Source organism: Siphateles boraxobius, unplaced genomic scaffold, assembly GCF_051911475.1.
Source record: "Siphateles boraxobius isolate OS27281-9 unplaced genomic scaffold, OSU_SipBor_1 5, whole genome shotgun sequence".
Classification (NCBI taxonomy): Eukaryota; Metazoa; Chordata; class Actinopteri; order Cypriniformes; family Leuciscidae; genus Siphateles; species Siphateles boraxobius.
Window position 1 is genome coordinate 7160213 of NW_027509141.1, and position 21927 is coordinate 7182139.

A 21927-nucleotide genomic window follows, 5' to 3' on the forward strand; every position below is an offset into this window, starting at 1 on the left:
TGGCAGGAGAAGCGCTGGGAAACTCACTCGTACAGTTTGCAGATAATATTTGCTCTGACACGCCACGTGATTCCTCCTGATCTCAGCGGACTGGATTTTAGATGGTGCGCTTTGACAATGCTAATCCCAAACCATGAATCATTGAAAGCTTGTGGCAGAGGCGGAAATGTCACGTCCCCTGGATTTGTGCACACGCACAGATTTCAGCCGAGCATTAGAGATGTGTCAGGGGGAGAGAAAAAAAACGTTCTCTTTGAATGTTTCTCAAAATCTTTATTATAACAGATATTCTGTAGAAATGTTCTGTGAGATAAATATGTAATATTCAAGAAGACCTTCTTAAGGTCTTGAGGTTCGTCATGCATGACTAGAATACATCACAAGTATGAAAGAGCCCTGTAAACATGATTACCCAATATTAATATACCCGTGAAGAAAGCACAGAAATATATGTTTCTCTCAGGATAATTTGGCACATCTACAGTAAATATACTTTACGATTATAAGGTTACTGTCTTTAAACTGACATTCCAGATTGAATCCGAACATCAAACAAATGAAATGAAACGAAGCAGATCACGAGAATCACAGTTAAGCTACATACAAAACATTTATCCAAAGCAAAAGTCACTTCTCGTCATCGGTCTACTATATAAAACGTTTGCTCAACCTTCAACACTGCAAAATATGTATCCAAAGATTTAATAAATAGCTTTGCTTTGTTTTTTTACATACATAGTGAAACCTCTTAGGAGGTCCACTGTGGAAGAAAAGGTGGACATTGCTAGTATACCATTAACACCACCAGTAGGCTACTGGGTTAAGCGGGAAGATACTGGTTTGATGTTAATGGTAACGTTTTGCTCAGTCTATCAAATTGCTTCATTAGAATAAAAAAAAGAAAGAAAAGTAGAGCCCAGTTTCTTTAATGAGACCGAACCCTGTCATTGCACATATCTCGGAGTATAGTTTGGAAAACACAGTATTCCTTCAAGCCCCCCTGGGCCATTCTTCCGGACTGCCGTTTCAGTCCGATGCCCCGTCACGCTGTAAACCCTGGACAATGGAGTCAGGGAAAGGAGAATGTGTGGAGTGCTTGCTGCCAGATGGGAGAGAGAGCCTCTTCACAATGTCTTTGGATATACACATCAGAGAGGTTAGGAGTCTTTGGGTCCGTTCACGCCGACGATGATTTCTCTGAGCTCTTGTCCAGTGTTTGGCCATCGTTTTCTTCTTCAATGACTGTTAATGAACAGAGACACAAGGGTAGATGATAAGAGACCAACTCACAGATCAGCTATTGTCTCACGCTATGCACTGGCACATAGACGGAGATTCCATGCTGCCATGAATTTTAATACAAATGGCGCAATACATCACTGTATCCGAATCCAAAAACCGAAGCATAAAACAGAGCGTTTAAGCATTTGACACTTGATCATGTCGTGAGTAAAGGCATAATCAGGAAGCGCAACATTGCATTTCGCATCATCTGTTTGTGTAATAAACAAAGGCTTTGTGCGTTACCTCTTTTGCTTCTCCCGATCTGCCCGAGCTTTGGTGGTCGTTTATTCTGGTTGCCACCGAAAAAGTTGTTGGTGTCTTGGAGGCGGCAGGTGAAGGAAAGGTGTTCCTCGTCCCCCTCGTTGCCATAATGAGTCATTTGGTCCTCGTTATACGGTAATACATCCGACATGCTGTATGAACTAACCGTGCCTACTGTATCTTCTGCTAATTCGATAGCGCGAGGTGAATTTTGTCGAGCGAATCTGTCTGCTGTTTACCTCTATGGCACGTGTCTGCGCGAGTGGTTGTCTGGGACGCGGGGCGAACGCATGTAATTTCCTTCTATCAGCTCGCGCCCGCTTCAACTATTCCAAATTTCCCAACGTTGGAATGCGCCTTTGCGCGCTCGGGGCTTTTCGGCGGCTGGAGCGTCGTATGGAAAACCTGAGAAACAAATGCAAATTGGGAAGCGATGCAAAACAAAGATCCCTGATGGAGAATGAACGTCACTGAGGCGCGGGCTTCCTCTCCAGCTCTTTCATTGATGCTATCGCCAATATTAATCTTGGGAAATTTCCAAGCTATTTGTCCATGGAACAAGATGCTTGCACTTGTCATTCGCACATAAATATATCCGAGATGATCTTTGAATATTTAATTATAGTTTAAAGCACATTGGCAACATATTAAACACATAACCCTTTCTTATGTTGATTTCAGATATTTTGAGAAAACGTTTAATTCTTTTCAAAATTGCTGCTGTAGCCTAATGACTATAAAAACGTAATTAGGTGTAGGTTAACAATCAAATAACCCTCACCTTGAATAAAACAAATCATCATAAAGTTTTCAAAAATATATTTCCCAAGTAAAATGTTTTCAAAATGTGTGATATATTAACCTTGACACATAGGCCTATGTTTTATGCTTGGTAAAAAATTGCTATCATGGATGTTGGTTAAGCCACACTGACTTTAATATTTTTCCATTTTGAATAGTATCTATCTATCTATCTATCTATCTATCTATCTATCTATCTATCTATCGATCGATCGATCGATCGATCGATCGATCTATCTATCTATCTATCTATCTATCTATCTATCTATCTATCTATCTATCTATCTATCTATCTATCTATCTATCTATCTATCTGTCTGTCTGTCTATCTATCTGTCTGTCTGTCTGTCTGTCTATCTATCTATCTATCTATCTATCTATCTATCTATCTATCTATCTATCTATCTATCTATCTATCTATCTATCTATCTGTCTGTCTATCTGTCTATCTAAATATCATCTATCTATCTATCTATCTATCTATCTATCTATCTATCTATCTATCTATCTATCTATCTATCTGTCTGTCTGTCTGTCTGTCTGTCTATCAAAAAATCATCTATCTATCTATCTATCTATCTATCTATCTATCTATCTATCTATCTATCTATCTATCTATCTATCTATCTATCTATCTATCTATCTATCTATCTATCTATCTATGACACATAGGCCTATGTTTTATGCTTGGTAAAAAATTGCTATCATGGATGTTGGTTAAGCCACACTGACTTTAATATTTTTCCATTTTGAATAGTATCTATCTATCTATCTATCTATCTATCTATCTATCTATCTATCTATCTATCTATCTATCTATCTATCTATCTATCTATCTATCTATCTATCTATCTATCTATCTATCTAAATATCATCTGTCTATCTATCTATCTATCTATCTATCTATCTATCTATCTATCTATCTATCTATCTATCTATCTATCTAAATATCATCTGTCTATCTATCTATCTATCTATCTATCTATCTATCTATCTATCTATCTATCTATCTATCTATCTATCTATCTATCTATCTATCTATCTATCTATCTATCTATCTATCTATCTATCTATCTATCTATCTATCTATCTATCTATCTATCTATCTTGCATGCTCTTTAGCTTCAATGTGACATTTTAAAGACCTTTTAGTGAAACTTATCAGGAGTCAGAAAAAGAACAAATCAAAGCTAGGCTTGATTCAAAATGTTTCACACTTTTAATCTGCTACCAAAATGCCATCTACATTTTGTAAGACTTCATATCTTAGTTGTAGAAAGAGACAAAATGTTCTGAGCCTGTTCTTTACTTGGTGATTTCATCCTTATTACATGCTTTTAAGTCAAAGCCTGAGCAAATAGAATATAATATTAAAACATGCCTGCAAACACAAGAGAAAGTAATATGGGATGTGCCACCCCCTCCTCTGTGCATAGGTTTTCATTTTGTAATATCAGAAGCTGGAATGATGCTGAAGTCACACTGGCACAATCTGGATATGAGCTGAGGGGGTTTGTTCCTCTGTCCAAGATTTTGAGAACATAATCTTCTGCACTGGGCATAGTCATAACCTTTCCAGGACTGAGCAGCAGACATTGTCACTCCACTGCAGAAATATCAATCCAGCAGCAGAAGCGAGATGCACCGCTTCCTCCCATCTGTGAATGAGAGGCCATTTTGTTCTGTCTGATCTGAATAGCTGAAATGGTGAACACAGTTCAGTTGGTGCGTCGTCTTAGTTTGCTAAAAACCAGCCTATTTCTTTCCAGAGATGTCATTTGAACTCTAAGGCTTCATACAGTTCAATATTGAGAGGAAAGATGAAGAAGACGGGCTTAGTTTGTGCTGGGAAATGATGTGTTAATGGACTACAGCTTCTCAACTGAGTGTGACAGGAATCACAGTCTATGATGTCAATATCAAAAGAAAGAGGCTGCATTTCATATTCCCTTTTAAAGTTGGTATGATTCGGATGTTGCGGTAGTCTTTTCTTCACTATTGTGACGTATCTGAGTGAAACAGCTTCTGGAGCAAGAACAAATGTAGGGCGGGGCTTGATTTTGTCCATCAGGAATTGATTGGATGGTTGTGGTTTGCTATTGGTGGATCTCATGTGAGTGACAGGTTGCCCCGCCCTCGTGCCAGTAAACACATCATCAGAGAGGAGATGCTGCTGCAAGAGGGAGGGGAAGTTATTTTGATTACAGATTAAAGGTGTACATGAATTTACAGTAAAAAATATAAAATAAAGATGTTTACAGATAAATAATTTATAATAAATACTGCAATATTCCATAACTATAAGTAACTTTGCAACTACTCTCAGAGTATTAGTAGGTGTTAGGGTTAGTAAAACAAGTTGACATGTAGTTGCAAAGTTACTACTAATACTCTAATGACTACTAGTTGACAAGGAGTTGCAAATAGTCAGCAGAATGTCTAAAGTGGAAGATTGGAGTGAATTGTTACCAATGTAAACCTCAATAACCAAAAAACCCCCCCAAAAAACAACAACAACATTGCAACCATATATCCAAAATATTTTATGGTACATTTCACATAATAAAATTATTACTGGTCAACTTTCTAAGAAAAAGTCTAGTAATTAGTAGTTAGTAATAACTAATAGTAATTATCACTTCAGTCACAAGTTCTGCACATGCTGAATATTTTAGTAAATGGAGCCTGGCACGAGAATAAAGAACACTCCTTGTTCATTTTTCTGTGGAATATAAATTCACAATGCTTGCCCTGTGGGAACGTGCTGTTCTGCACTTTATTTCCCATGAAACACTATTCAGAGATCCATCAGATTATTCCAAACATGTTAGCAGCCCCCTAAAAAACATCATTGTTCCCATATGACCTTATTGTTGGTTGGTTTAACCTTTACGCTCCATGTTACCTATTGTTTTTAATTATGTAATGAATGATGCCCCGGATACATAAAAGTTATTATTATGAAACTGAGTATTCATATGGTACACACATAAACTGCGTGTGTGTAGTTCACATGGGGCCTGTCATGCAGTGATCATCTTACATGTGGTGTCGTGTGCAGGCAGTGAAACCAAAAGCTCCTGAACTAATGTCACCTCCAGAGAAGAGTAATTGCAGACACACCCATTCCTATTAAATGTGCAAAAATCCTTTGTTACATGCACAGTACAACGTCAAATCCTTTTATAGCTTCCCGTTCACAGCATTTGAGCTTAACAAATGGCAATTTTTCTGCATTTAATATCCTTTGGTGAAATCTTTTGGAATTATTCCCAAGCAAATAAGCATTTTAAAGAGGGACTAACTGATATTAAAATTTATACTGGTAAGTCTTCGCATTCACAACATAAAGTTTTTTTTGCAATTATCCAACATAATGATAGGAAAGGGATCCGACATCAGACTACTTCAGAGTTTGTAAGCATATTGTAGTTTGAAGAGGCCTTCAGATTAGATTTAGATTCATTTGCTTACATTTATTAGTACTCTATAAGTCTCTTATGCTCTTTATTAATTTATTAATACTCTAAAAGTCTCTTATGCTCACTAAGGCTCCATGTTTGATAAAAAAAATACAGTAAAACAGTAATATTGTTAAATATTATTACAATTTAAAATAACTCTTTTGCATTTCAGTCTATTTTAAAATGTAATTTATTCCTGTGATGCAAGGCTGAATTTTCAGCATCAATACTCCAGTCTTCAGTGTCACATGATCCTTCAGAAATCCTTCTAATATGCGGATTTGATGCTCAAGAAACATTTATGATTATTATCAATGTTAAAACAGTTGTGCTGTTTCATGCTTTTGCAGAAACCGTGATACTTTTTATTCAGGATTCTTTGGTGAATATACTTCAGAAGAACAGCATTTACTTGAAATAGAAATAAATAATTTGAAATACAATGTATATATATAAACATTATAAATGTCTTTACTGTCACTTTTGATGCATTTGAATGTTTCTTTGCCAATTAAAAGTATTTATTTTGGAACGGTAGAGTGTCCCAGGGAACGTTTTTTTTTAAAAGTTATATATGAAGGCTGCATTAAAACCTATAATAGTTTTATACTCTATCATAAAAAAATATAAATTATTACAGTATAGTTTAAACTATGATGATCTGAACAAACAGTGAAAAAAAGCTCTTTCGTCATTTCCACCTCAACCAACAATTTTGCCCCAAATAAATAAAGAAAAACCAAGATAATTACCATTTATAAACTGTGTATTTCTATTGTTCGTCATTTCCAAGCAAGCTGTTATTTTGTCAAATTATGCAAAAATACAGGCATTAAGGATACATGAATGCTTAAATTACGTTTCAGCTAGACAAAAGGGTATTTGAAATTGTAAAATATATTTCCATCACAAAATGCTGTTCAACACAATACATTATTTGAGATGTAGTGGAAATGTTCATTAAAAAAAGCATTGAACAATTTAAATAACCCAGTGAGAATGTGAAATGCATGTTTTAGGAGACTTTATTTTCCAAAAAGTCCACAACGATAAAGGTGCCCATAGTTAAAGAATATTGTTTTGCACATTGCATGAATGGAAACCCACAGAAGTCTATTCTTCCCTGCTGAAAAGACCAAGTGACTTCAGGCATCGTGAGTATGGGCTGTATATGGTCTGGTCAATCCACCTGCGGAAGCGGGACACTGCCGTATACACCCCCGGAAACCTTGGATCTCCGCAGCCGTTTCCCCAAGAGACCAGGCCGTAGACCCGTCCATCGCACACCAGCGGCCCTCCGGAATCCCCCTGGAACATCAGAATCCCAACATCCCTGTCAAGCCTTGAATCGTGGATAATGAAGGATGTGAGCTGGTTTGTCATCGCAGTACCTTACATGCATCTTTTCCTCCCACTCTGGAGCCGGCGCAGATCATGCTTGCTGTGATGTTTCCGCTGAAGGACTCGCTGCTGTTGCACTTGGAGGTGGAGACGATGGGGAGCTTGACCGTACGCAGGGTGAGAGGGTTTAGTCCTCCGCTGTGACTCGTGGAGCCCCATCCAGAGACCCGGCACATCCGGCCCGCCAGCAGCCCTGTGTTCTGTTTGGGGAGTGGGGCGAGCGACACATACCTGTTCAGCTCTATAGGCGCACTAAGCTGAAAGAACCAGCATCCAGAGACAGATTTACAGATCAGGGCTGGTGTGAAAGCACAACTTGCATCATCAAACTGTTATACAATTTATTACAAAGCATAAGAAAGGTGACCTGCTTGCTAGTTATCTTAATATTGAACTTTATTCATTACAAAGTTTCATTAAGCAAGAACTCGACATTAAATGAAGTTCAGGAGGAGCATGTTCAGGTAATCCAATCAGCCCGAGAAGAGACCTGTATATATAGCCGTCCCTCACCTCTGTCCCATGACAGTTTTGCAGTTTTCCAATAACAGGTTTCCTATCCTAGTCAAGGATGGGGGCAGTACTGTCCCCTCGGACAACACCCCAAATATACATTCGTTATCATGTCAAATCTGATTGCATGAAAGTGTGAACTAGTGAAGTAACATTTAGACATAAAATTGCCAGTTGTTTATTTATTTTTGATCTGTCAAAGAATATCTTTCTAAAGAACGTTAAAGCAGAATATACAGCATTTGCTCGCAACACAGCAATAGTGGCATTAATGAGTCTGAATGAATCTGTTATTTTGAACAAATTGGTTAACCCTGTGGTGAAAATCAAGCTTTTAATGTTGTTTATATGTCTGTGTGGTGTTTTTAATATGCTTTAAGACAAACCATGTGTAAATTCACAAGTCGACACCATTGATGAGTATTTTCTTCTTAAAACTGCAGTGAACCGAAGACAGTCTCAAAAGACGGTTTGAAATCGCTGGTGTTTCTGACGTCACAAACTTGTAACCAATCAGGTCAACGTGTGATCGTCAACTAATGGATCTCTGAGCTGAGTGAGTGAGTGGAGGGGGGGCTAATTTGCATATTCATAGAACCACGTATACAAAATGAGGCAAGGGTGTTACATTCATGCATTTAAGGCATTTATTTTCTAGATTTTTTTTTTAAATATGTCATTTTGGTGATCAAAGATACGTTTTAAGGGATAAGATTATTGTCTGTAGGGGGGCTTTAAATGAATGATTCAATAACCTTTAAGGTTTCTTGAAATTGATTGTTCTTTTTTTAATGGAATATTGCAGTATTAATGATTCATCCGTGTACATCATTGCTTTTTTTATTCATGTGCCTTGTAATTCCCCTCCCTCTTGCAATGAAAACTCTTCTCTGATGTGTTTACTGGTGTGAGGGCGGGGCAACCTGTCACTCACATGAGATTGACCAATAGCAAACCACAACCATTTCCCATGCGCAAAACCAAGTCCTGCCATATACATTTTTCTTGTTTGAGAAGCTGTTTCACTCAGATATACGTCACAATAGGGAATAAAAGGCTATCACAACTTCTGTTTCACACCCATTTTAAAGACATTGTATACTCTCTGTGAAGTTACTTCTGATGACTAAGTACTACACGATCGTTAAAAAGTATGTTCTATAGTATGAATGAGATCTGGATGTATTGCATTCTTCATGTTGTCATGTGACCTCACAACATCAGTTGTGTCACTTCTCTGCCATTCAAATCTCATACTTCACATCTATAGGTAGGTGAAAATCAATATCTGAAAAAAGAAGTATAGGTCTGAATTCACAGTGTTCATAAAACAGTAGGCGAAAAGTGCCTAGATTGACCTACTGCTTTTAGCAAGATTATGAAATGCACATCTGATGGACACTTTACTATCCCACGAGGCTATTGGAGATGATTTGTGAATGACAGTCATGTGACACAACCGATGCTGGTAGATCACATGACAAATGTAGTACGTCCAGATCTCATTCATACTACATTCATAGTGTAAACACACTTTTTTTAATGGTCACATTTAGTTAATTTAAATAAGCACTGGGAGAGTCTGAGTGCTTCAGTAAATTTCACATTTAACCCCAGTCAATGACTCAACGACGCCACTTATGGCCACCCGCTAGAAAGTGTGACTGGAACATGCAAACACAGACAGGACTGAAACAAACTGTTCCAGCGCTGTTGGACTCAAATGAGCACTTGTGGAAAGCCAACTAACCACATTCAAGGACCAGGACTAACTGTTGAATCATTTATATGGTGTTGTTGAATACTTGATTCTGACTGATTGACCAACAACATGTTTAAAAAGGGCTGATTTAGTAAGGCATGATGGAAATAAGGCCAGTCTGGTGAAATTAATTCTGACAGGGTGATTGGGACCTCAAGGGTTTTTTAAACATTTTAATGTGTTTATTTATTTTTCCCTTTTAATGATTTCCCTATGTTGTTTTTTATGGTCTGACTATGTTAGACTGTCTCTATTTAAAATAAAAAAATATATACAAGCTTATAAATAATATATAGAATTGCCATAATTGAGCAATCAGATTCAAGTCAAGCCACCTTCATAGCCCTTTATACAATATATATAGTTTCAAAGCAGCTTCAGAGTAATAAACAGGAAAATAATCGAATTAATATTGTAAACATCATCAAATATGAAACAAATTCAAATTCTGCTGTAAAGCTGCTCTTCCAGACAATAGTGTCATTATTCAGCTCAAGTCAGATCAGTGTTGATTCAGTTCATCAATTATGAAATGAGTTCAATTCAGCTACAAGCAGCAACAGATAATATGTCATTATTCACCCCTAGTCAGTATAATTTGATTCAATCCAGTTCAATAACAGTGTCGAAGTGCAAAAATTGTCCATTACAAAGCAAGACTGATTCAGTTCAAGTTTTGTTCTCATTTGACAGTGTCAAGTAACGCTACTCTCTTATAATTATACACTCACTCACTTAACAGTGATGTTTTCACTACAGAGCCAAAGAGCATGTACCTTTATGAGCATAATATCTGCATTATTGGTGCTCCTGTTGTACAGAGGGTGCGGGATGAGGGACAGAGGCTTGGAGTATTGCTCTGTCCCCTCATAAACACCCAGAGTATAGTCTCCAGCCACCAGCATCATCCGATCCATCCTTAAAGACAAGCACAAATACAGTCGCCAGCCTCTGAATGATATTCTAACACCACGGCAGAACTACAAAACAATGTAAATACTGTATATAAAGAAAGAGCTTTCCAGATAGCAGACATATGCTTGGTATCTGATTTCTTGATACTCTTTGTAGAGGACATGAGTTGAATGACAGTATTTGTCCCTGTTAGCAGGCTCAGCCATGCCAAGCGGCAGATAAGCCAGCATTCATTAAGTACCACACGGTGATGACGGGTCAAGGTTACCGCATGTCCTGTCTGCTTTACTCTGCCTTTCGACTCACACACGGACTTGGCCATCAGCTCTGCTGCTACACACACTGTAAGGCTCATAAACAGCCTGTTCAGGCAGCTAATCTGTTTAAGAAAATGTGAAAAATCACGCACCCGATATTGCAATGGGCAGCTGTAAGCACCCAGTACTTATGGACCAGAGATCCGCCACAGAAGTGCTGCCCTTTCGAGCTCTGTAATGACACTATGTATTTGATTGAATTTGGCGAGGGGGTATAGCCGCCAACAATGCGCCCCTGAACAAAGTCCAGACCTGGAAAACAATATAACAAAGGTTTCAAATAGCTCAGAACTCAAGGTGACAGTGAAAGGGCAATGAAATAAAACTCTAATCTCGTTTACATTGAGTTCAAATTGACAGCTGACAAAATCAAGCCTGACACCCTGAGTATCCCGGTTAAATAAAGGTCAAGTTTCTTTCCAAGCAAGGATTTAAGGCTTGATATTCTATAAAGTTGAAAAGAAAATACAGCCTGATATTCTATTGATTATTGATATGTCGTCTAATGTTGGTTTATGATTGCCTATCTGATTGATTAATACAGTCAGTATTTGATAAGGTGCATGATCAATGCATATCAGGGTAATTTCATTGAAAAATAAGAATGTCCATGATAAAAAAAATGATTTTGAAAAATGTTATACCGTTTTCAAAAAAAGGTTAAATGTAATGACTCCAATGATGTCATGTGGTGTAACTATTAAGTACAAATTATTGTCTTAAACATGTGAGTGGATAATAATGTAATCATTTAGAGACGTATTTAAATATGTCTCTTAAAGTATAAGATGTTTGACCTTTATATTTAACAAGGTAAAATGATGCGATATTTTAAGAGACATTCCCACTCAATCATATAAATTAGTTTTTTGAAAGAAGTCTCTTATGATCACCAAGGCTGCATTTATTTGATCAAAAATATAGTAAAAACAGTAATATTGTGAAAATATTTTCTATTTTTATACATTTTAAAATGTAATTTATTCCTTTGATGCAAAGCTGAATTTTCAGCATCATTACTCCAATCTTCAGTGATCCTCCACTATTACAAAAGTATGTAAAATATTAATAAGCTGTGAAGCATTTTTTTTAAAGGAAATATTAAAAGATTATTCCAAACTACTTTTTTTCTTCCAAAAATGACATTATTTATTGAGGCCCTTTTTGTTGGGACAGTTCTATAATCCTGGCATTTTTTTACTCAATGCCTCTGCATCAAACTGAAATTTAATTCAGAAAGCATATAAACATGCTCATCATATCAAAGGTGTATTCGATTCTAAACAAACACTAACCTCATGTCATTGACCCAAATACTGAGTAAAAGCTAAGCTTAAATACAATAAAATAGCCATTTTATTGCCTTGTTAGAAAGCTAAATCTGCAGGCAAAAAGAAGAAGGTCAGTTCCTGATGTTCAGTACTTACAGTGGGCTGGGACGAATTTCAACAGCACCAGAAAGAGCAGCATGGCCATGGATAATGTGAGCACGTGAAGCGGTACTGACTGTCGGCTACACTATATCTACTAAACCCCTCCACATAGGGTGAGGAAATCACATCAACACTGTTCCTCAGGTTTCTCAAGTTCTGATTTCAGTTTTCATGGGGAACTATGAATCAAACATTGTTTGATTCAAGGAAACAAGTTGGGCTTTCAGCAGCGTTGACCTCTCTGACCTGCTCATAACACATAATGTGTACTCAGTGGACCGCTTGAGAGTAATGGACATGTATTAAGATCTAACATGTCTGGTTAATCTTCCCAACTCTGTGTGTGATAATTAGTCAGACCCTTGTTAAAAATGCTAATGTGTTGCTATTTCTATTATAATACAAAACCAATCCTATAGGTCTCAAATAAGAACTTCTAAAGGCCTGGATAATTATAAAGATAACTACAACTATATTAGCACCCACACCAAAGGAAAATAACATTCTCTTATAATTTGTCATCTGCCGTTTTAAATCCTTTCACTAAAACGTTTGTGAGTTGGGAAGTGTTTGAGTCGCTTTGGTTGGAGCAAGGTAGTACGGAGCCCCTAAAGGGACTTTTGCAAAAGTAAAAAAAAATACAGCATGTCACAGTTGACAGAGGCAGAGATGAGATCAAGAACAGAACAACCAACTAAAAACGCAAAGACAGAAAAAAGACTGGCAGAAAAGAACTCAATAAATACAAAACCGAACAAGTCAAAGAAACGAGCAGCATGTGAGCAACCATGGAAACAATGAAATAAAACAGGCAGGTCAAACAAGAAAAACTAAGGGGCTGTTTACACAACACCATTTTCAACTAAAAACGTAAAACTTTTTATGCGTTTTGGCCATTCGTTTACACGACAACGGCGTTTTGGGTGAAACAGGTTTCAAAGTGCATGTTTTTGTTCTCCGTGTAAACAACAAAAACGTGAATCTCTGAAGACGATGGCGTCATGCACATGCATTATTACGTGTTCAGTCTATCGTGTTTCATCGTCATCTAATTGCCTTGTTGCAGATTAAAGGGTTATTAGTCATTTTCGTGGATCCGTGTGAATGGGGATCATTTTGACAATGGTGTCATCTGCACGCAGAAAACTCAAAGGAAAAACTTCTCCATTTTAAGCATATCATTGTCGTGTAAACGTACCATAAACATTGATAAACTAAGATAACCCTGACTCCCCCAATCATCAAGTAGGCTACTTTGCGCTTTATGAACAAACATAATTTACTGAGGAGGGAGGGAGGGGGCTTAGGTGGGGGATGCAGAGCTGGCACAAAGGATGACCACAGGAACCAGGACGAATGTCGTTCCCAGGACGAATGTTCAAGGTGGAGTCGAGGGAGGGAGGAGCCATGATGGAGACTTGGCAGGCCGGACGAGGGGGGAGACCGACTGAGATGAGGCTGATGGCGACAGAGACACTGATGGATGGCGGATGGAGATACGCGAAGAGCCAACAAGACCGGGTGACATGGAAGGTCCAGGAGACCGAAGACAGAGCCATGGGGACGGACAGCCGAGGTGAAGCCAGTGTGCTGGAGGACTGAGGTGAAGACGGAGGGAAGGAGGAGCCCGACGGAGAAAAAGGGGAGGAGGGACGAGTCAACGATGAAGGCCCTTAAGTCTTTGGTGATCGCAGAGCGATGACTGACCAAAGCGGAGCCATAGGGACGATCGTCCCAGGTAGGGGCGAGAGGGCGAGGAGTCATGGTGAAGTCGACAGGTCGTTGGGCCGAGATTGAGTGACAGGCTTGGAGGTTCTTGGGGGAGCAAACGTGTCAACAGTCAAGGGTCGAGTTGGCGTACTTTCAGACCGAGGCGGATCCACAAAGCACAGAACAGGCATCATAGGAGGAGACAAAGGGATGATGAGAGGCAGTAAGGACAGCGGGTTAATAAAAGACATTACTGGCTGAGACAGGACAGGCAGGCTTCATCGCCAGTCTATCCCATAACTCTAAGCTGATTTGCTTGGTCGACTCGGAACTCAGGAACGGCTCGGAGGCAAGGTGGGAACATCAAAGACATCAATAACAGTGCTGGGCGATGAAACAGGCATTGTGTTCTCTTCATACTCCTCAAACAATATAAGTGGTCATGAGTTCAATGCATTTACATCCGGCGTAGTCAATGGGACAGGGCTCCACTCGATCCCATCGTATTCCACCAATATATATTATCCAAAGGCATGGAGACTGTTGCTGCCTCACGCACCTGGTCAGACTTTTTGTCAGGCTCGAGCTCCGGCATGATCTTCAGCTCAGGCATTACCTCTGGCTCTGATATTGTGGTGGACTCAGGCTCCCTGTCTGTGGTGGGCTCAGGCTTAACATCAGCTGGGCTGGTGGCTGTGGATGCAGCGGGTGCATAACTGCTGCAAATAGTGCACATAGCTATTTGCAGCAGTTATGGTTTATTCACAAACTTGACATAAAACAAAGGTTCTCAGGATGCTGCAAGAACAAGAACAGAACAACCAACGAAAAATCCAACGAAAACAGAACAAAGACTGACAGAAAAGAAGCTCAAAACTACAACTTCAAAGAACTTAATTGTTAACTTATATATATGAGTATAATTATATAGTTCAAAGGTGCAATCACATTTATTGTTGTTCTGCAAGTTTTCTGTAAAAAATCCAGTCATTTCAATAAAAATCCACGCAAACAGGAGTTTTGCATGAGGGCGAAATATTTACCCATGCAGATTTCGCAAAGGGTTCAAATTTACCTATAAAGCTGCGCTACACACATCGCTATACTATTGACGACAGACAACGGACCTTTTTTGCCTTCAAAATTTTGCTAATGTGACCACACCTTAAATGTAAACCTCCTTGTCCTCTCTTCCAGCAACTCCATAACATGTTGTCCATCCGATTTTATTTAGGATGCAGTGCACACATTTGCCAACCTTGCGTCCCTCACAAAAGCATTTTGTTTCAGAAATACACACCATGCTTTTGTAACTACCCATCTCAATGGAGAGAGAATAACAATAACATGTTGAACATAATATGAGTTACACACAATAAAAGAGAATGTAGCACCAATAATAAGAATTTCATATTTGGTATCTCATTTGATTATTAAACAATGTGAGGAGAGAAATCAACATTTATTTTTCTGATCAAATCCCACGAGGCACTATCAGAATACATTTTCATTACATCCAAGGAGGGACTTCAGATAAATGCCAAACTAGGTGGAGCTTCTCCCTTGAGGATACAGATGTGCATTTATACAGTCAAGGGATATTGGAAAGGCCTTGTCGCAGATGCTTTGTTTACCACCACCCTATTGCCATTGTCACCCAATTTTGCCGTCATCTGATATTCTATTCTCTGACAAACCATTCTGTCAAATGAGAGAGTCTATAGATATTTGTTTTCCCCTTAGAGAGCAGCACAATGTGTTTGAATCAAAAGCAAGGTCTTAGACACGATAGCATCAAACAAGAAGAGGTGATCATAGATACTGAGCTTTTGGGTCCTGCGTGTTATCGTTTTTGTTCTTTAGAATAGTTAGTGTACAAATAAGACCATAAAACCTAAGGGACAGATGTGGTTACACTATAAAAGCAAAGCTAATATTCACATAGTGCGGAAGGAAGTTAGTGGGATTTAGCTGTTCAGGATTGAACTTTCGATGCTCAGGGTGAGTTTTTATGTCCATTTCTGTTTTAGCTAGGAAACGTCATAAATTTCATACATATAACATCATATATTATATATCATACCATTCAAAAGTTTGGGGTTGGTATGAATAATTAAAAAAAAAATGTTTTTGAAGTCTTTTCTGCATAAGAAATCTCCATTGCTCACCAAGGCTCCATTTATTTAGTTAAAAATACAGTAAAAAACAGTAATATTAATGAAATATTACAAACTGTTTTCCATTTTAATATCTTTTCAATTGTAATTCATTCCTGTCAATTTTCAGTCTTCAGTGTCACATGATCCTTCAGAAATCATTCTAATATGATGATTTGCTGCTCAAGAAACATTTATTATTAGTATTATTATCAATGTTAAAACAGTTCATATTTTTGTGGAAACCGTTTTTTTTAGGATTCTTTGATGAATGGAAAGTTCAAAAGAACAGCATTTATTTGAAATAGAAATCTTTTGTAACATTATAAATGTCTCTACTATCGCTTTTGCATCTTTGCTTAATAAAAGAAGTGTACATCACACATGATGTTATATTAACGGTTCTAGACATTTTAAAATGATGATTGATTGATGACTATGTTTACTCTTAGTTTTTTTTAAATTAATTGTTAAAAAAGTTTAGTTAAACCACCTAAACCACACCTGGGCCAGGCTGAGGGACCAGCTAAACCAGTTGAAACCAGCTGAACTAAACCATTTATTTTTAACTTTTTTTTTTCCAGCAGGGTAACCTGTTGTTGGACATATGCTTTGATAGTAATTCAATATTTGATGTATTATGTAAAACGTGATGCTGTTTTCCCATACAAGAGCTGCATTGTGCTCCATTTGTTTTCCGACCTCTAAACACCCTCTGTTTTAGACCCCTCAAACATGAAGAAATGCCTTGAATACCCCTTGCTCCTCATCACCTTGACGCTTCACGGTAATGCACTGCATTTTCTGAGCAACTCTCAGCGGTCTCATCTAATGCATGTTGCTTTCTGTGCATACATTATTGAAAAACATTATGTGATCACAGGCTGCTGGCATTTAGTGTTTATCTAGCACATATGAGGTGTCACTTTATCATTATTTCCCTCATTCACAGGCTCACTGCAGCAGAGAATCATTGGAGGACAGGAGGTTGCACCCTATTCCATAAAGTACCAGGCGTCTGTTCAATACAACAACTATCATTACTGCGGAGGAACACTCATACACCCGCAGTGGGTGGTTACTGCTGCCCACTGCTGGAGACCGTGAGTATTTCAATCACAAGGAACTAAACACTCTAAACATGCTACAGTACATCTACAACTCATCACACTAACTTTACTGATGTAATATTGTTGGGTTCTGCTGTCTGATCTGTTCGCAGGAGCTATTTAATCAAGGTGGTTTTGAGTGAACATGACCTCTCCAAAAAAGAGGGATTTGAGCAGATGTTCAATGTGTCCAGAGTCCTGGTGTATTACATGTACAATTACAGGACATTTGATAGTGACATTATGCTCTTGAAAGTAAGTTGATTAAATAAAAAATATATAGCATCTATGTTAATAAGTCTGTTTGTTTATCCTAGTCATTGGTTTTGGGTTGTTATATATGGGTTGATATATATATATATATATATATATATATATATATATATATATATATATATATATATATATAATATACAGTTTTCAACCCCCATGGCAAATTTAACAGACTTTTTTGTAATGCTGTTTGTAATGAACAAATGATACAAAAGTAATTGAAATTGCTCAACACAACAAATGTTTTAAGTAGTTTCCCCAAATTCAACTGAAAATGCAACTTTTAATGACCCTGCAGTCTCGAAATGATTTCAACCCCTTCATGGCAAGTATCTTTAGTACTTAATAGAACAGCCTTTTGCTGTCATGACCTGCTGCAAACAAAATATATTGCCAGACACCAGCTTCTGGCAGCATTTCTGAGGAATCTTCTCGAGCAATGGCCTCCAGTTCAGTAATATTGTTGGTTTGTGTGCTGCAACCGCCTTCTTCAAATCCTACCAGAGATTTTCTATGGGGTTCAAGTCAGGTGACTATGATGCCGCTGCCACTTTAGATATTCTTGGGATCATTGTCCTGTTGGAAGGTCCAATGACGCCCAAGCTTCAGCTTCCTCACTGACGACATGAAGTTTTCTCCTAGGATTTCCTGATACTTCAATGATTCCATCTTGCCTTTTACACGCTGCAGGTTTTCAGTGCCAGGGGATGCAAAGCAGCAAGAGCATCACCAAGCCCCACCATGATCAACTGTCATTTCAGAATATGCTTCCTTCTTCTTCCTCCAGACATACCGCTGATCCATATGGCCGAAATTTTACAGAATCCCAAAACTTCTGTGGCATATTTATATGATTTTGAGCAAATTGAAGCTGACTTTTCCTGTGCTTCTGGGCCAGTAGTGGTGTACGTCTTGGAGTGCTTGCATGCGTTTAGTATGAGTCTTACAGTGCAGCTGAAACCTCAGTGCCTATTGCCACTAAGTCTTGCTGCAGGTCTTTTGCAGTCACTCGAGGGTTTTTCTGAACCTGCCTTCTCAAAAATCTGGTTGCAGCGATAGATAGCTTTATTTTTCTGCCCTGTCCAGGTAGTGTAACCACAGTTCCTTTAACCTTAAACTTGCGAACTATGCTTCCAACTTTGTGTCTAGGAACATTTAGTGCCTTCACTATCTTTTTGTATCATGTTCCTTGTTTGTGAAAGACGATTATATCAGTCTCTTAGCCTTTTGGACCATTATTTTGACTTAGACAAATTTCTAACATGCAGTCAAACATAACACTCAACAAACCTAGCCAGTTCAGGGGCCTCATTTATAACCATTGCGTATGCACAAAACAGGCTCTGAAAGAGGCGTACGCCACTTACGACACACAACTTGTGATTTATAAAAACAAACTTGACGGAAAAATTTGCGCACCTGCACGCAAACTCTGACCAAACTTAAATCTACCATGCGTATGAACATTTTGGAGATGGAGCAGTTTGGCGACACCGATGGTGAGCTGGAGTTAATGTCTTTTTGGTCACTTTTAGACAGAAAATCTAAAGAAAATTATACATATACAGAAAGATAATACAAATATAATTTCACTCACCAAGCCTATCACATGAAGCAAACATTCATCCCTTCTTAAATGTCTGCGCCGGCGAGCGCTTTGGGCCGTGTAGTGAAACTGACGCATAGCATAACGCATCTAAAACCATAAATCTTCCTTATAATTCCTAATCATAAATACAGTTCATGTTCACAATAACAGTTTATATAAATAAAATAATGATTTAAACTTTGTTTTACTTCTGTTGTAAAGATTTAGATTAAATATGCCATTCTGATTAATGGAGTTAAACACTTAAATTACATGAAATCATTACTGAGAAGTTACAACATTTTTTATATTCAATAAATAGAAATATTTGTTGTAGATGCAATGCTTTCGAACACTCTTCCATGCTGTGTTTTAATGTTTTAACTAAAGAGGTAATTGCTTATCATGATAATAGCAGATTGTCTGAGAAAATAGTTTCGTGCAAATAATGCACAACAAGGTCTATCTGTTTCCATTAAAAACATAAATCAATTAAAAATACTCTTTGGCCAGTGGAAAAGACTGATAAAAAGATTTCTCCGAAATGTATTTTACACTATTTGATTTATTTATTCAAAAACAAGGCAAGGATAGGCTACTAAATGATTTTTATTAATGTAACTAATGTGACAGCACATCCGCACTTCATATTTTCCTAATGTCTTGTAGCATTAAACATGTTATCACGTGGATGAATAATCATATGCAAATGATATGCGGATGAAGATATGCATAGTAAAACTAGGCGTTGTAAGCTCCATATATGGTTGTTTCGGGGAGGAGACGCATGTGCGCACAATCTTCCGCTAACTGGGATTTATAAAGTGGATTCTGCGCAGGTTCTTGCGTACGCACGGTTTTGTAAATCTGAATATTGTTTTGTGTCTGCCATTTTTGGCTTTCTGTCGCACGTACACTTTTAGTAAGGATCCTATGCACAGTTTTATAAATGAGGCCCCAGATATTTCATGTGTTCTAGCTTAAGCACACCTGGTGCAACTAATAAGCCCTTGATTGTTTGCATCAGGTGCGCTTGAGACAAAACCTGTTTTGCAGATTTGTGCTGTTGTGAGGGATTCTATTGTTGCATAATTTTGAGACTGAAAGTAATTTTTAGCTGAATTTGGGGAAACCACTTGTCATTTGTTGTGTTGGGCTATTTCAATTACTTTTGTTTGATTTGTTCATAGCAAACAGCGGAAAGTCTGTAACTTTTGCTAATAAACCTGATTTGCACAGACACACAGAGACACAGAGACACAAAGAGACAGAGACAGACACAGACAGACAGACGGACGGACGGACGGACGGACGCACGCACGCACGCACGCACGCACGCACGCACGCACGCACGCGCGCACACACACACACACACACACACACACACACACACACACACACACACACACACACACACGCTTAAGAGTGTATGATTTGATCATTATGTGCTGGAAGACTTTACAGAGTGCTGGACTCTTGCATTGTCAACACAAGATATTGACCAAAAACTGATGCACCTCTAATGTAATTCATTCCTGTTATCAAACTGAATTATCATTACTCCAGTCTTCAGTGTCAAATGATCCTTCAGAAATCATTCTAATATGCTTATATGCTGCTCAAGAAACATTCCTTGTTATCATCAATGTTGAAAGCATTGATTGATAAACTTTATTAATCCCCAGGGTGAAATGTCACAGCATAACAATAAAATGACCAAATAGAAAACTTAAACATCAATCACAACAGCAACAAGACTTATTCCCCAGTATCAATTTCGCAAAGCATTATGATTATAAATAACCGAGTAATCCTAGAATATAGTCTATCATCTTGTATAATGCTGGTTGTACAATCTGATTGCGGTGGGAAAAAATGACTTCCTAAAACGCTCCTTGTAACAGTGGGGAAGAATTAATCTGGATAAAAGCAGTAATATGTTTATAGGTGTTACATATTAAATTTGTTATATTTTACTACATTCATTTTTGGAACTGTTCATCAGCTGGAGAAGCCCGCAGAGCTCAATGCCAACGTCCAGCCAGCCATGATGCCAACCTCTCTCGCTCCTATACCAGGGGGCACAATATGCACGGTCAGCGGCTGGGGTGTCACTCAGGTCTACAGTTATTACCTGTCCCCCGTCCTGCGTGCCGTGGACGTCCAGATCATCCCTCAGTGTCAATACTACTACTACTACAGAATCACAGACAACATGGTGTGCGCCGGCTCCCCGCTGGGCGGCAAAGACTCCTGCCAGGTGAACTCGAGCAGTAGGGTTTTTCTCTCTGAAAGAGAGGACAATGTGCATACCAAATACCTTTTTGCTAAAACAAACAGCATGGTATAATGTTTAACACTGTGTGATCTGTGGTGACATCGTGCTGTGTTTGGCTGCAGGGCGACTCTGGCGGGGCTCTCATCTGTAATGGGTATTTTGAGGGGATCGTGTCCTGGGGCATCAGCTGTGCCAACCCTTATTTCCCAGGAGTCTACACCAAAGTCCGCAACTACGTCTCCTGGATCAAATGGATAGTCGAAAATGACAACAGCTAGACAACAGAATGTTCTTTTTCCAAAGGTTGTTGAACTGCCACACCATCAAAAAGACTCAGTATACTGAGTATACTGAGGTCAATGTCTATTAGATAAGATGAATACCATTATTAAAAGTTGTTTTATTCTTTTACGTTTTCAAACGAGGAGTTAAAAACTGCTCAATTTATGAATGAAAAAAACAAACAAGAATATAATATCTCTGGATATCAGAGACTTTTTTTATTTGTGGTTAAATTCATGATTGTATTGGCACGAAATCAAATTCCAACAAACACAATTGGTCATCTTGATTTAAACACTTTTTATTCTGTTTTTAATGTTATTTCCAGGCAGGAGACCATAAAATAAATAAATCGAGTATTTTCCCAGCTTACTATCGCT

The 21927-nt window shown here is 38.2% G+C and overlaps 3 protein-coding genes across 3 annotated transcripts; 1 reads left to right on the forward strand and 2 right to left on the reverse strand.

Moving 5' to 3' along the window:
• Nucleotides 1-258: 258 nt before the first annotated feature.
• camk2n1a (calcium/calmodulin dependent protein kinase II inhibitor 1a) lies at nt 259-2015 on the reverse strand. Its single transcript, XM_077204246.1, has 2 exons — nt 1528-2015; nt 259-1242 (listed from the first exon to the last, which is right to left on the reverse strand). The coding sequence occupies exons 1-2, from the start codon at nt 1694-1696 to the stop codon at nt 1178-1180; spliced, it is 234 nt and encodes a 77-aa protein (XP_077060361.1). The 5' UTR covers nt 1697-2015; the 3' UTR covers nt 259-1177.
• A 4805-nt stretch (nt 2016-6820) lies between these two features.
• LOC143711276 (trypsin) lies at nt 6821-12210 on the reverse strand. Its single transcript, XM_077202654.1, has 5 exons — nt 12146-12210; nt 10811-10970; nt 10263-10404; nt 7202-7468; nt 6821-7118 (listed from the first exon to the last, which is right to left on the reverse strand). The coding sequence occupies exons 1-5, from the start codon at nt 12192-12194 to the stop codon at nt 6924-6926; spliced, it is 813 nt and encodes a 270-aa protein (XP_077058769.1). The 5' UTR covers nt 12195-12210; the 3' UTR covers nt 6821-6923.
• Nucleotides 12211-15559: 3349 nt separating this feature from the next.
• LOC143711278 (trypsin-3) lies at nt 15560-21919 on the forward strand. The gene is made up of 6 exons (XM_077202657.1): nt 15560-15862; nt 16742-16804; nt 16970-17120; nt 17240-17381; nt 20993-21247; nt 21388-21919. The coding sequence occupies exons 2-6, from the start codon at nt 16753-16755 to the stop codon at nt 21541-21543; spliced, it is 756 nt and encodes a 251-aa protein (XP_077058772.1). The 5' UTR covers nt 15560-15862; nt 16742-16752; the 3' UTR covers nt 21544-21919.
• Nucleotides 21920-21927: the final 8 nt, after the last annotated feature.

What these genes read in the sequence shown, in the direction of transcription:
- camk2n1a (XM_077204246.1), bottom strand. Translation starts at nt 1,696, where the DNA reads ATGTCGGATGTATTACCGTATAACGAGGACCAAATGACTCATTATGGC. An exon ending in GATCGGGAGAAGCAAAAGAG is followed by an intron (nt 1,243 to 1,527) that starts GTAACGCACAAA and finishes GTTCATTAACAG; the next exon opens with TCATTGAAGAAGAAAACGAT.
- LOC143711276 (XM_077202654.1), bottom strand. Translation starts at nt 12,194, where the DNA reads ATGGCCATGCTGCTCTTTCTGGTGCTGTTGAAATTCGTCCCAGCCCAC. An exon ending in GAAATTCGTCCCAGCCCACT is followed by an intron (nt 10,971 to 12,145) that starts GTAAGTACTGAA and finishes ATTGTTTTCCAG; the next exon opens with GTCTGGACTTTGTTCAGGGG. An exon ending in GCTGCCCATTGCAATATCGG is followed by an intron (nt 10,405 to 10,810) that starts GTGCGTGATTTT and finishes CTTGTCTTTAAG; the next exon opens with GATGGATCGGATGATGCTGG.
- LOC143711278 (XM_077202657.1), top strand. Translation starts at nt 16,753, where the DNA reads ATGAAGAAATGCCTTGAATACCCCTTGCTCCTCATCACCTTGACGCTT. An exon ending in GCTGCCCACTGCTGGAGACC is followed by an intron (nt 17,121 to 17,239) that starts GTGAGTATTTCA and finishes ATCTGTTCGCAG; the next exon opens with GAGCTATTTAATCAAGGTGG. An exon ending in GTGACATTATGCTCTTGAAA is followed by an intron (nt 17,382 to 20,992) that starts GTAAGTTGATTA and finishes ACTGTTCATCAG; the next exon opens with CTGGAGAAGCCCGCAGAGCT.